The sequence below is a fragment of the Rhyacophila brunnea genome, unplaced genomic scaffold, assembly GCF_057557595.1.
Source record: "Rhyacophila brunnea isolate RB1 unplaced genomic scaffold, BYU_Rbru_1.0 scaffold_22, whole genome shotgun sequence".
NCBI classification, from domain to species: Eukaryota; Metazoa; Arthropoda; class Insecta; order Trichoptera; family Rhyacophilidae; genus Rhyacophila; species Rhyacophila brunnea.
The window spans coordinates 37,015,256-37,031,398 of record NW_028232882.1 but is presented as its reverse complement, the minus strand read 5'-3'; the positions used below and the strand labels follow the sequence as shown (position 1 = coordinate 37,031,398).

General features: G+C 32.2%; 1 protein-coding gene across 1 annotated transcript in view; it reads right to left on the bottom strand.

Annotated features, from left to right (window-relative positions):
• The window catches only part of LOC147070522 (uncharacterized), a 70,627-nt gene extending 58,598 nt beyond the window's left edge, over positions 1–12,029 (bottom strand). Inside the window, exon 1 of the mRNA XM_085949579.1 lies at positions 11,259–12,029. Within this exon, the coding sequence (XP_085805705.1) occupies positions 11,259–11,347 (89 nt within the window). The 5' untranslated portion in view covers positions 11,348–12,029. The remainder of the gene's footprint in view (positions 1–11,258) is intronic.
• Positions 12,030–16,143: the final 4,114 nt, after the last annotated feature.

The window sequence follows — 16,143 nt, the reverse complement described above, 5'->3', positions numbered from 1 at the left end:
AGTTTATATGATTCAACAGAAAAATTAAAAAACGTTGTATATAAAAAGTTATTTTTATCTTGTAATTATTTATCCAGAGGATACAATTTTCTGTTCGTTGAAAAACACCGGTGCCAATTATTGGAGAACGTCGATATATTCAATTCCAAACAAAACACGCAAACAGTAAAATTCAAATGTAATACCAACGCAACAAACTGAACTGTCATTTGGAATCCTTCCCCACGTCTTTCCCATTCCAACTTAACAGCAACATATTATTATCACCCTGATTTCCCACGAGTGGAAACTCTGACCTATTTTCGGTTTTCAGTTGGCACTACCGACCAACCGACACGCTGCGTGCTTCGTGTGGGACACGAACCGATGACCTCTAGCAATTATACTTTTCAACACAGGCGTGCCAACCAAGTGTGGCAATACTGTAGCACACGCTACAAGCGAAATAAACTAAATATTTTACTCGGAATACTTGTCAATACAAAGGACTCGGCCGAAAGTTGTAGATTTGGAGAGATCCTTATATACAATATTCATAATGCTAACCTTATAAAAGGACCACAACCTCAAAAAATATGAAAATATTAAACTTAGGGTAACCATTAATTTAATACATACGACTAGTGGGTCTATTCTATACCTATCGAACACTAACTTGATAAATAGTATCAAACTTAGGGTAGGTTTGTATCAAAATATTAGCACTTATTGTAACAATTACACGAAGCTGGTTTTTATTGTTGCAATAAGTGCGATATTTTAACAGCAGCAAGATAGGTGCTGTTAAAATATAGCACTTATTGCAACAATAAAAACCAGCTTCGTGTAATTGTTACAATAAGTGCTAATATTTTGATACAAACCTACCCTAAGTTTGAAAATATTTATCACTTTATCATTTTAGCGGTCGATAAGTATAGAATAGACCCATAGGTGTAAATTTCATTCAAGGAAAACAATACTTATAATGAAAATGGGGATATCAAAAAAATATTTCATAATATATAATTCATAATTTACAATGACCTGCATGAAAGTAAATTAATTGTTTTAAATTAATACAATTTCCAAATAAGTAATTATTAGTCTTTAATTGCTTAGTAGGTTTATATATTAATATATAGGAAGGTGAATTATACGGTTTCCAAGTAAGTAGGTATTATTCTTTAATAGTAAAAGGGTGAGAGAGAGAAATCATTTCGTCTCATTGTATGAGTTTTATACTTAAGCGTAGACAATTCGCTCATTTTTGTCGTCTTAAAAATGGTGTTACACTCGAAATAGCTATCGACTTTAAAAATCCTGTACAATTGGATTTACTTTATATATTATTTAAATGGAATTCAACCATTAAATAAAGCTGACTCAATTAACAAAAACTACTTCACCAAAATATATTATAGTTCAAAAGAAAGAAAAAGAAAATGCACTTGAATAGGCAGCAAATAATAATAATATGAATCCGTCTATCTCCTCGTTGTGTATATTTGTTTCCTTTATTATCATATCCTCCATCTCCTAATACATATATCACGCGGTCAAAGTCTGTTTTATTTTCGCATTGCATGAGGTTGTGGCATTTTTATGTATTGTATAATTAATCAAAAATATCCAAATATTAATATAAGACTAGTAATAAAAAAATTATGTAAAGACGCTGAATATTACCTACATACTCGTATTATGTAATTAGAAAATTAGGAAATGGTGTACCTTCATTGTTGTCCTTATATTGTCGAATTGAAGATTTTTAACGACGATATCTTGTTCATATAGTGAGCAGTGCTTCATGATATATCAGAAGACAAACCCCATGGCTTAAAAATGTTTTATCTGGACAGTAGCAATAATGGCCAATAGAGGAATTCGTCACAATAATAATTCGAACGTCGGTAGAGCATCATACGGAACATAGTAGAAGAAAAGAGAAATCATACAGCGGAGACGTGTTATGTTATGAGAAGTAAAACTACTTATTTATTCCATGCTCCCCTTTGCGATGACTTCACTGGAGTAAGGTGGTAGCTAGCACTGCATTGTGCAACAAAATTCAGTCTTGAATTAATGTGTTAACACGCGAGCCAACAAATAGCACACCCTTAGCTAAAAATAGAAAATAGCTAATTTATTCTGATGCAATGACGTCATTATATTATGAGGTAGATCAGAGATTTCCAAAGTATATATACGTTTAGACGCCCTGGGGTGCCACTATTAATTCTTACGGATTCCGTAGTATTATAACTCAAGCAATTTTAATCCACGGTAATTCGTATGCTTCAGTGGCTGTTTTTCTAAGCGATAACGAAATTTCATCGCAGCACACTGCTCTTCCCTTATCGAAGACATTATGCATATCGAATGACTTCATATCCCTACATCTGTCTGCTGAACAAACAATCCCCGATTGACACCTTCCGATAGAAGATAATGGTCTTTTAAACACCACCACCATTTAACATTAATAATATTCAAGAAAATATTTCTTTTTCGAATATGTCCGATCCTAATAAGATCATATTATGGGTCTACACAGAGTAGAAATTTGTTTTAACAGATTTTGTTTTTACGAGAAATGGATCTCAGCCACTTGCTCAACCTATTAGGTCCATACTCTGACTCATACACAAATTGAAAAACAATATGTATACTTGCCAGACCCAAGATTCGAACCTGGGATCCTCAACTCTATAGGCCGACGCTTAAGCTTATTTTCTTACTATATTTAATATTATTGACTATGCATCCAGCTTGCAAAACATTTATCGGGCATATGGCATTAAATATAGCATATATCGACATCACAAAAAGCTTTTAAAAACCCATATAAAAACATAAAATATCACACCAGATTTGCTTTGTAAATCAATATGCTGGCATTTTCTACTTTCAATAAAATAAAGTTAACAATAAAATGAATATTAGATAAATAACTATATTTCGTACCTGTATTTATTATTAGTTGTATGACCTTTTTTATAAGTTACGAAATAATAAATTCTTATAAAATGATACTTTCTACGCATTTCTATTTTAAGAAAATCTGTAATTGTTTTGCCAACTAACTTATGTCTATCTTGTATATTTTGCCAGTGTCAGTTAGCAACACTGAACAAAATTCTCACCCATTTCACTAATTTTAGGAGTTTGTTGAAAACCACTGGTGTGAGTAAATTGTTTCGTGTGGAAACTCGTTTTAAATTAAATTAATTGCTTTATTATTACATACGATTTAGTTTAAGTTTTATATATAAGTCTGGGCTCTCCCCTGCCAATTATTATAATATAACATTAGACTAGCAAATAACAGCCCTGGATACAAATCTGTCAACGTCAATTATTTCATTTGTACTAAATTTAATACAATCGATGGATTAAAAAGTCTTGAATATTGGTCAATTATCTGCACCCTTATGGAGTTTCCTAGAAGCTTATTTTAAAGCTTTATGAGTTCGTCCATTTAGTAGATTTTAGAGGGCCCATGTGGCCATTTAGTGCCCTTTGGATACCACTATATGAAAGCATTTATTCAACTAATTGCCATTTAATTTGCTTGGCAACCTCTGTGTCGCGTACTCTTGTCTGCCTTGTTATGCCTAACACGCACCTTTCCGTGTCACGTTGCATTACTCTACTTCTACCACTTTTGTATAAGTATTAATAAATTTGTTTAAAAATAATTATAATCTTTAAAAAAATGAGATCCACTAAAATCTTACATGTATTATCAATTCGAAGGAGATTGTGAATGCATTTATTCAACATGAAATCGCAAGTATTCACCATCATTTCGTTGTTGTATTTAGGGGGGAAAAATATTTGCAACTAAAATTGTGTTTACTCATTGGTCAATACAAAATAGTGACTAATACATTTGTTACTTATTATGTACGTATATACTACATATAGTCTGAAAATTATATATAAATGAAGCGCCTAGTTTCAAATTATTTGAGTTAGTTATGTATTTAGATGGATATTTTTGTTACCTATATTATAGCAAATATTGAACTAACTTTAAAAAATGCCAAAAACCGTCAATACGTATGATCAAAAATTAGGATAAATTTCAAAACCCGTTAAAATGGTTGGGTGTGCTTTTCAAATACCCCTAAAATGGATAAGCCAAAATACTCTTTAGAATGTACGAATTAAAAAATAATAATAAACAAATAAAAATAAATATATAAAGTAAAACTGTAAAACAGATTTAATAGATATGAGCTTATCTCATTTTTCTCAAAACTACCTAAAATAGTTTTTCTCATTTTTCTCAGAACTATCTAAAATCGTTTTAAGGGCTTTTGAAACTAGGCGCTTCATATGGTAGTTAACATAAGCTTGGGCACTAAGGGATCTTACCCAAATAGCCCTACGGAATTTCTACCTCAGAAACGTGTGATTTTATAGATTTTAATCAAACTAATCAAAAAGTTTATGGAACTATAGAAAATATTTCAAACCATATTAACGTACCTACTAAAGGTAAATGCTTAATTGGCTAGCTTTCAATTTTAAATTTGGTACAAACAACATTGTATTATTTACTCAATGGCTGACTAAGTCATTTTAAATTGGGCTGACATTATAAAGTTTACAACTTTTTAATAAAGTTTATTTCTAATTTAAATTTAAGCAAACAAACAATAAATCTGAAAAACAAAAGACTGACTTACATTAATTTTATCAAAGTTGAAATTATTGTCCAACGATGTAATAATTGTAATAAAAATAAACCTTGATTTTCTGTGCCTACAAGTTTGCCTGATAAAATATAATCAGATTCAATTAATTTGTTTAATTAGTTATGGTATCATGTTACGCCCACCACGAACCATAGGTTAGCATGTTCGGCTACTAATCAGTTGGTCTAGGATTTAATAATCGTACGGCTGAGTTGCATGATGTACTCGACCCTCAATTAACTGTAAGTCAATTAGAATTGTAACAATATTCACAATTGAGCTTTAACAATCATTTTTCAATGTTACTCTGAAATAAAAACGTTTTACTCAGTTTCCTAAAAGAAGATTTTTACATAAAATGGCCAATCATTATTTAGATAACCAATCACATAGATTCCATCTTTGATTTAGATTCAGGATATGACCGTATTGATTGGTTGTAAAGATACCAACACACTATTGAACATCAACATTTTCTGAAGCGAAAGTTATTTATTACTAACATATTTTTGGTACAGCCATATCTATATCAATGTCAAAGACTTGATTCTAAGCGATTATTTAACTTTTAAATACCTTGTTTTCAAAATAATTTAAATAAAATATTTTACTAAACATAATACCTACAGGGGTATTACCACGAATGATGAGGATTAATTTAGTACTAGCTGAAGTAACCGGCTTCGCACGAGGTCGCTTAGTTGATCGATGTACATTAATTGTCTTCTTAATAAAACAATTTCAATTACATTTTTAATATCAAAATAAAACTGTATCTAAGTAGTCATTTAATACATCAAAATGAAAAAAAAATCTAACAAGTCAAACAAAAGAACACTAAATTAAAATCGAATCCAAAACATCTTAATCTGTGTGTAAAAATTCAAATTTTGAATGATTACGTCATTATGTATTTATTTAAGAAAACAATACATTGTGGACATAACAAATCTAAATTCAAGACGTACACAACATGAGATCTACATTATAACAAACATTACCCTCACAAGAGAGAAGAAGAGAATAAATAAAATGATAATAATAATAATAATAAACTAAAAAAACATACTTACTTAAGTATCTACGATTTTATACAGAAAAATAAAATTTCGAATACAAAACAGACAGCATGTCAACGAAAATATCTACGTCTTTGGGGAGCGCATTGACTAGTCTTGCACCCGTCGCTAATGGTGCCTAACGAGGAAACGGTTCCGATCCAGAATAAATGATGGCATGACATAATATAGATGTATTCCATCTGTAACCCGATATGCGCTAGTGTTCCGTATTTTCGAATTGAATAGATAATCAATATAATTTTCTTTTGTCGTATACAGGTAAACGAAATTCAAAACTATTTAATTTCTGGTTAAAAATAATAGATGTAAGATTTTCAGGCGGATGTATACGTCACTACTGCAATGTTCTCTGTAACACACCTACCAAAATATGTCCGCACACATTTTTTCATCCCCCGCACAGTCCTCACACAAAAATATTGTAAAATAAAGCTTCCTTTGCCAGATTTTAGTTTTGCTCGAATGCACGAAACCATCACATGCACAATTCTTCGACGCATTTTTTGGAAGGTGAAGGTCAAGTGCGACTAACACGAGCACGCAAGTGAAATTTTATGTCGAGCGGGATCACTATATCTGTCCTGTTCTATCGCGTGCCAATACAAAACTAATAATAATTTTTAATGAAAAATTGTTTGTGTGTGTTTGTGGGGGGGGGGTGTAAATTTACCGCACCGGGTGATGGTCCGTCACTGGCGGGTGACACCAACCCTAGTTACGCCACTGCTCAGGTGCGCTGATGATCCGCACACACAATAGAAAAATTAGAGGGAACGTTGGTCACTAGTCTAATGCGCAGCTTTTAGTGCGCAGTGTTTGTTTACATTTTTTCACTATCTGTTAAACAGCCGATAATAACAAAATTGTGTTTGACGATTTGTGTCAATCCACACATCAGGCTCTAAAAATGTACATTGTAATTCAATGATAATTATAAGAAAATGTTATTGCAAGTAGAATACAGCACGTTTAGGAAGAATCATGGCATTATTATCTTTATAATATTATGAGTGCTCCAATTCACAGCTATGCCTTCTAGCCGTTTTAGATATGAGAAACAAGCGACATGTGAAAAATGTGAGAGTCAAAAATACAAAATGTGGTAATTAATTATTAATTAAAAGGTCCGCAGCGAATGAATTACTATGTAGGACACAACCAAATAAATAGCCTCAGCCTATTATAAGATTATTTATTATTCAATACTTTATTTAAAAATTTCACAGAGTAGGGTATTTTTTGTCTGACAAAAATCCCCGCGCTCACTTTCCGTGTCGGTAACTACATTACGAAAAATCCCTAATAAGAATAAATTGTTAGGCTTATTATCATACTGACAATATTGGAAAAGAGCTTTTTTGAATTTTCTCAAACAAAAGCTCTCGGTACTAAAGCTATATAAATTATTCAACCAATGCTTTAGTCAAATTACAAATGGTAAAGGGGTGTATAGACCAACGTACTCAATGTGTAACCATATAATAAAATACTATTAATACTATATACTGAAGGTAGTTGATGGAATTTTAATTTAAATTCTATTAGATTTAAGCTTTGTACTATTCCATTTGAGTCGTTTTTTACGATACAGACACTATGCATACTCACCAATGGTACACACACACTGGCAACAAATACAGTTTATTCTCGCTTATATATCAAATGAATACGGTGAAAGGGGTAAAAACCTTATTACATACCTGCTAAGTAAATGCTAAAATAATAAGAGGAATTAAATACTGTTTTCTTTAGGCGCGTTTGGAAAATCAGATCAGAGTGTATTTTTGGCGTGTGACATTTAACACATAATTTATTTTTTCACACAAAAAAACACACTCGATTGGATTCGAACCAACGATTGTTCGGTTATTAGCCGAACGCACTACTTTTACGCCACAGTATGATACTGCAATCGTAACAATTATAGAATATAATATTATAGTTTATAATTTATTGTTCCATTGCCTAGACAGCGAATTTATTATTGTCGGCCATTTGCAATTCCTTACGTAAACAACGTTGTTTACAAACGATTAAACGTCAGATTGACATTTGGTACTTTAAAAATAAAAACAACGAGAAACCATTAAGTATATAATTTAGTAATATAAGTTAATGTGCATAGAAATAAACCAACGGCGCTACAATAAGCGGCCCTTTTTCTTGAGTGTGTAATTTAACAAGATAATAATTAAGAGCTACCTAGTCGAAGAATCTAGGTTATCACAAGTTTTGTTTGAGTTTTGTTACGCAAAGAAGTATAACTTCTAACGCTCATACATAAAATAAGTACACACACCGATTTTTTTTTAAATTGTGGAGCATATCGGCCTCTACATAGTGATGTTTATATTAACGCGTTTTATAAACGGAGAATGTCAATGGAGAATAGCACACGTCACGGTTCATTAGATAATTCTTTTAGTACGTGGATATTTACAGACATTATAGTATTTACAATAACTGGAGAAATAGTAAATTTTTTAATTATAGATATTTAATTATTTACATGGTTTTTTATATTGTAGAGCGGTTTTTAGAGTTTTGCAAGGGGGCGGCCGAGTCCATAGAGGCGGGCCTGGTAGCATTGTTATCGTCTTTAGAAAACCGCCTCCAAAATACATGAACCTATCATTGTAAGCGTGTATATAATAAATAATTATTAGTATTTTAAATTACCCTGCGGCGCTCCTGGAAATTAAACTCGCATCTAAGAAAGTCGGGACGCACACTTTGGAACCCCTGTGCTAGACAATAACAAAAAAATCATCTTTTTCCAAAGTGTGGAAAAATAAATATTGCCAGAATATTAATAAAATATTCTATTAGATTACTTTCTTTGCTGAGAATATTTCGGATTTTCCCATGATGCTGCATGATGAATAATTGAATTGAGATTACTCGCGTAAATTCCCCCAAAGGGGTTTTGAACAACCCACGTGCGTTGTATCTGGAATGGACTACACATATAAATAATTATAGTATTGCATTATTAGTATAGGAATATAGCATTGACTTTTCTTTCATTCAGTTAATTTATATCGCATTAATGGGTTGCGCAGACCAGATAACCTCGAGAGACTGGTGATTTTGGGTAGCCTCCAGAAAAGGACAAAGCAGAAAGGGAGCGACCAATCAAAAGAGCTTATTGGGGATAGTCTTCATCTGAATTATGAGAAGTAGAGAACCGTGAGGGGTAAAGAGTCTTGGTCGCTCAGAAGATGACTGTATTTTAGGGTGATCACGATCCTCAGTCATGGGGTGACCAATATGAGAGAGAAAATAATATGTCGAAAGTGCAGTCAATTTAGAAAACACAAACACGCCCTCCAAACCAAACCCGCCCCGCACCACACTCGGTCTTAATCGAGCATATCACGAGGCATTACGTTTTATGTGAAGCATCTGTACAGTTGTTTACGCCTGGTAATGTTCCAGGAGTAGTTACCCGAGACTGAGGTCGCCACGCTCTCAAGTGAGCTTTGACTGAGTGTACTGTTTTTACTCTAATGCAAAGTGCCGGGGAGAGAAAAGGCACAAAGAAATTAACAAAAAAGAAAGGAATTTAATAAATATAACAAAAAACAACGAAGCTAATCATACGAACAGCAAATATATGTGATGAGATCTTCATGCCCCCCGCGGTAAGACGCCGCAAATTTTCAAAAAAAAAAATTGTAAAAGTAGGTAGGTAACTATAATCTTCCCAATTTGTATACATACTTAATATGTAAGTCCTTCTGTGACAGTTTCCTTCGTTTTAACTTTGCCGTGTATTGTAATAATAAAGAAAATAAATATTATACATAATAATTATTTTTTCGTCGTTATCAGACTTAATCTATCCACTGCTGGAGGAAGACATCTCCAATCGGATTCCAGCGTATAGCTGCAGCTGCAGTCAATTCAATACCCACATGGTTAACTTCTAACTGACGTCGTTCTAAAATTATTTTAAATTGCATTGCAAAGTTAAATTAGGCCTGTTAGTTTCAAAGACGGTAACCTCTGTATTCCGTCATTTTGATATGATTACAAAAAACCATCAAGCACATTTCAAACTGCAAATAGAATAGGTAGGTACATATTTTCTTTTTGCAAACATATTAGTTAACAATAATTAGACCCACGATGGCTGCGCGGCCTATTGCGTTGTGGGTCTCAGGTTCAAATCCTGGGTCTGACAAGTACACGTCATATTGTGACACACAATTTGTATATGAGTCAGAGAATGGACCTAATGGGTTGAGCAAGTGGCTGACATCCATTTCTTGTAAAAACAAAATCTGTCAATACAAACCTCCACTCTGTGGAGGCCCATATGAACCTATTAGGATCGGACATGGTCGAAAGAAAAGAAAAGAAATGAAATAAATTCTCCTTCATGTTATTTAAAGTATATTATAAAAAATAACGGCTGGTGAATAATAATATATAAATGACTTTGCCATCAACTTCCGGTTTAATTAATTACATAATATATTATGTAACTAACAAATGGGACTGCATTCGATAGTTGATGAATATAAATACAAGATGGAAAATTAGTACCTCCAGTATCAGAAGCAAGAAAAATATCAAAAAGAAGTAGAAATGGAGATTGCCGACTGGTTGGGCCGATTAGGATCCCAATTCCATCCAACCCCGCAAAAATATGTCACAATTACTATTCTTTATTATTATTGTCATCCAGGCACTAAACAATCACGGGTCATCAGCAGACCGTGATTTAATGACAGTCAGTTATTCGTAGACAGCGACAGGATCGACTTGCTACAGTATTGCCGTCGTTTAAGCAAGAACTCAATACGAGTCTCCGTACGAGCTCAGTACCTAAATCAGAACATTTATTCAAGCGGTATTACCGGCACAGAGTGTCTGATCATTCATTCAAACGTCATCGTCATCCATATTAACCCAAGTGTAACAGTGAGAGTGACACTCCAAAACTATTTAGCTACTAGTGCGTGAGTGCATGACCCGGGACCAGTACCAGTGCGCGCCAGCCCTCTCAACGATAATGGTCAGTGCCTGGTATTCTCGTGTAAATCGACCCCCCCAGATCCGGAATCCACAAGCATCCTTCAAAATTACAGTCCACGAAAGCTCAACCACCGACTTTGAAACTAATAGCCGCATTAATTGTACATGTTGATACAGGTGGCGGGGGGCATATTAAAAATAGCCAGAGCATCAAGTATTTTGTATTTAGCATTACACCACTGCCCGCCAAGTATTCATGGTCGTATACCATGGCGCAACAATCTAGAAGCGCCAATCAAAGTGCTGCGATTGAAAAGTCAGAGAATGAACTTCCGAATACTTTGGTTGTGAGTATAAAGTAGCGAATGACTCCTAGTTTGACTTTAAGTCCTCAACAACACCATCTATAATCCTATAAAAATGATAACTATAATAATATCCCAAAGAATTTACTCCATAACAAAGAGTAGATGGCTATTTATATAATTATCATGAAGCAATATCTTACCTAGTGACCAATAGAGTCCCAAGAAGAAAAAAAATTGACGGATGCACATTGCACTCACACTCATCTGGGGGTTCCGTTTGACCCTCCATAGTATTTTATTATTAAAAATTATATATAAAAAATCCTTTCATTATAATATTAATTAATAAAAAAAACTCTATATTACAAATACCTAGTTATTCGCGTTGGTTTACATTTTTAATGATTTATATTGTTCTGGATATCAAAACATTTCATCTGCAATCTGGATTTGTTATACCTAATTGCCTTTTTAGTCATTGTCTTTATTTTATTATTATGTCATTATTATCTTATAATTATTATGTGTGTAGATATTATTATGACTTATTATTATGTATGCATTTCATCAACAAAATAATTTTATTGCATATCACTATTGAAGCGACAGCTTGGACCTGCACATTCAATAATTAATATCAAAAGTAAAATCTTTTATTCACTATTGTCACATAAAAAATTAATCGATTCTGCGTAATTTTTTATCATTAAAGTTGTTAAATTACTTTGTAATAAAAAAAAGCTTTGATTATTTCATACACCGGTGAAAAAATCATGGAAATAATTAGTGGTATGTTATTGTATTTATATGGTAGATTTTTCTTAAATTTTCTAAGCTTTTATATTTTACAGTGCTATTCATTGTTGCACTGCCAATACATAACACATTATTTAGCCATGTCGATATTTACGAAATGTTTTTTTTCCTTTGTGGAAAATTCGAATATGGAACAACACAACAAACACCGTCGGCTTTTCAGCTCGGTCTGACAGTTGAAAAACGTTTATTGTGTCGTGCGATTGCCAGATTATAATTTTTAATTTCCCAAAAGACACACTCATATTCTAGATTCATAATTTTCTATGAATATAAAATTTTTCCTTCCAAAACATTTCTTATGTCACAATTTAACAACAAATTAAAAATTTATCACCAAAAGAAATGCAGCAAGCTTCGTGGAAAATAATTGTTTATATTTTTTTTTATATTCAACGAATAGGCAAATCACAAGATTTAAGAATGTCATTCAACATTCTTAAATCTTGTGATTATTCGTTGAATATAAAAAAATAATTAATTAAAAATTATTAGCAAGGACAAGTAAGTTACAAAAAAAAATCTTGGAGTGACCTGTGACGTCGGTTACTAATTAAAGTAATATTGGTTGAAAATACAAAAGCCGATCGCTAATAGTAGCTCAATTTGGGGGAAACACTTCAATGAATATTAAAAGCCATTAGTTAAAATTTGTCGCAATTAAGGGGGATGCTTATACTATCAGAGGCGAAAAGAGGCACTTAAGGGAGAAATACGAAGCTTGCAATTTGAGATTTTTTTTTGATAATTTACAATTTAAACTGTAGTAATTAATAAATATGTATCTGAAAACACTAAACAGATTTTTTATTTTTTTTTTTAATTTAAAGATAAACTGGCATATACATAAATAATAAGGATTTCAAGTTATACACATTTATATTTTTATAAAAATCGATGTTTTTTAAAATATATATAAAAAATATTAAAACGATGAATTAGTCAAAAATCTAAACGACAGGAAATCTAACACTTAATAAACTAAATTTTAATAATAAATATGGCCATAAAATATAATGTAATAATAAGATTTGACCATGCAACGAATTCACATTTTATTACAATTTTTTACAAATGCCAGTTTATCTTTAAATTAAAAAATAAATAAAAAATCTTTTTAATGTTTTCAGATACATATTTAATAATTAGTACAGTTGAAATTGTAAATTATCAAAGAAAATTCTCAAATTGCAAGCTTCGTATTTTTCCGCTAGGCTCTCTGCTGGCGTGCCTCTCCCCCTTAAGTATTACTCCTTTAGCATAGTGGCCTATGTGCGGGTACCCGAGAGATGCATGTTCGATTCCTGCGGTGTGTATCACTTTTTTCAAAAAGATTTTTTCTATTGGTTATAATATATTTTCTCAGAAGTGTTTTCAAAATTATGTAAATGTTCAATTATTTATAACTTTGTAAATATTAAGTATGTACTTAAGAATTTAAATGGTAAGAATACTTGTTGAAAAAATGGCCTTTTAAAACATTGTCTATGTACCTACTAAATAATTATTGAAAGCTTGCTAAAAAGAAGGAAATGTGAATCTGAATATGTAGTATTAAATCCAAAAGGTAGGGAATATTTCTTACCTAGCAACCTTATTTTCCAAAACTGTCTGTATGTCATAAAAGGGTGAGAGGGTAGTTTCAAAAGAAAAGGCACGAAGTAACGGGTGGGTTTGATATTTTTTCGAATATCGGATATTCTAAAATTCCTATAAGTTTCGTTTTGAATTGGCCAAAAAAATTAGGTATAAGATGTTTCGTTCTACATCGGCACTGTTGTACGCTAAAATTGCTTCGCATCTGTGTTGGTATTATTTGTGTGTATGCATTAAGCCCTGTAATAAAACCTTACTTAGAACCGCCTGCAATTATTACCTTATCACCAATTGGTTATCCGTGCAGTTTAGGGGCATAAAAAGGCGGAGTTTATATTGTTAAAGACAGTTGCTGGTAATAAACATACCATAAACTCATTCTTTGCAATCGTCTACAGTGTGTTCATATAGTGATTGTTATCGAAACGATACGCATACTGAATTATAATGTCCCGTTTAATTAATCATACTATTAATGCCCAAACGAAGGAAGTTATATATAATATATATACATACGTAAAATATAAAAACCAAATGTGTAGTGAAAGTAGTGTTGTGACAGAAGTTTCGAATGCATCAGGAGTTGGTTTAAGAACGGTTTGGCGTGTTTTAAGAGAAAAACAAAAAACAGGAACCTTTTCGAGTCCTAAAAAAAGGGTAGTTAAAAATAAAAAAAATAATATTGATGACTTTGATATATCTGTAATTCGACGGTGTATTCATGACTTTCATAAAAATCATAAAACTGTTGCAACACTGAAAAACATTCATGCCGTGTTGAAAGAAGATATTAATTTTAAGGGTGGAATTACGTCATTAAGGAAAGTTATGAAAGATATAGGATTTAGATGGAGAAAAACAGAAGACAATTGGAAGCTGCTCATGGAAAAAATTGTCATAGTTTTCAAAAGAAATGGATATTTAAGAAAAATTAAAGAATATCGTGTTCAGGGGAAATCTATTATATTTACGGATGAAACTTACATACATTCCACTCATACCACATCATATTCTTATTCTGACGGATCGAGTTCTAGTTTTAAGAAGCCGATTTCAAAAGGTACTCGCTTAATAATAATCCATGCTGGCGGTGAAAATGGATTTGTGCCAAATGCTTTATTAAAATTTAAATCCAATTTAAAAAGTGGCGATTATCATGACGAGATGAACTACAGTAATTATGAAAAATGATTAAAAGAAATGTTAATTCCTAACCTACCACCTGAATCTGTTGTTGTTGTAGATAATGCATCATATCACAATACACTGTTGAACCCAGCACCAACATCAAAAAAAAGAAGGGTGAAATAATTCAGTGGCTACAGGATAATAATATACCTTTCTCATCGACGATGATCAAACCGGAGCTTTACAACTTGGTACTAATGAATAAATCTCGGCATGTAAAATACAAAATAGATGCTATTTTAAATCAGCACGGGTATTCTGTACTGAGATTACCTCCTTATCACCCAGAGTTAAATCCCATAGAGAACATATTATGGTCTGTTGTTAAAGGTTATGTAGGAAAGAACAATATTGAAATGACAATGGCATCTGTAGATAGATTGGTGGCAGAAGCCTGCAATCAATTGCCTATAGAGCAGTGGCGGAATATCTGTGGTCATGTGGAAAAAAAAGAACGCAGTTTTTTGGAATACGACATAAGAACAGATGAATTGACCAGTGAGATTATAATCCACACCGCAGATACCTCTGATGACGATGACACAGACAGTGACTCAAATGGGTGACATCAACGAATATCTTCAATAAATTATGTTCTTCCTACTATTTATATTATTTTAACAGCGTATCATATTGTGTACTTATAGTTGAAAATGCCATTTGTAATTGTTCTCCGAAGTCCTAATGATTGTATGTATAATTAAATGAAATTGCCAACAAAAGTATGTCTGCGGTATTATAATTGTCTTTAATTGTTTAGTTCTCTATAAATTTATAACTAATCTGTTAAATAACGATAATGATATCGTTAAGGCTAATTCATAAATTCCAAAACATTGTATATTCCCAATCCTAACTAAATAAATAATAATACACGATTAAATTATGTTCTTCCTATTATTTATTTTACTTTAACAGCATTATACTTATAGTTAAAAATGCCATTTATAATTGTTCTCCGAAGTTCTAATGATTGTATGTGTAATTAAATGACATTGCCAACAAAATTATGTCTTTACGGTATTATAATTGTATTTAATTGCTTAGTTCTCTATAAATTTATAACCAATCTGTTAAATAATGATAATGATATTGTTAAGGCTAATTTATAAATTCCAAAACATTGTATATTCCTAATCCCAACTAAATAAATAATAAAACACGATGTTTTCATTGAATTGTAACTATCGGTATAAGTAAATAATATATATGTACTATCACTCCCCTCCATTTTGGTATGTGTGAATTTTTCAACTGTCACTTTGTGTTTTGGTTTCTTTTTTATCGTCTGTATTTGGGATGAAGGTGGATAATTAAGGACACCGGAATTATGATGGAAGACGACGAGTTTATTTACTTTATATTAGCTACATGGTTACATTTTTTATCATTTAATCCTACGGAGCGCAAAATGTACGCGTTCGCGATTTTGCTGCTTGTCGCGATCTGCCCGCCAAAAAAGAAAACCGTTGGACTCGCGAGCTG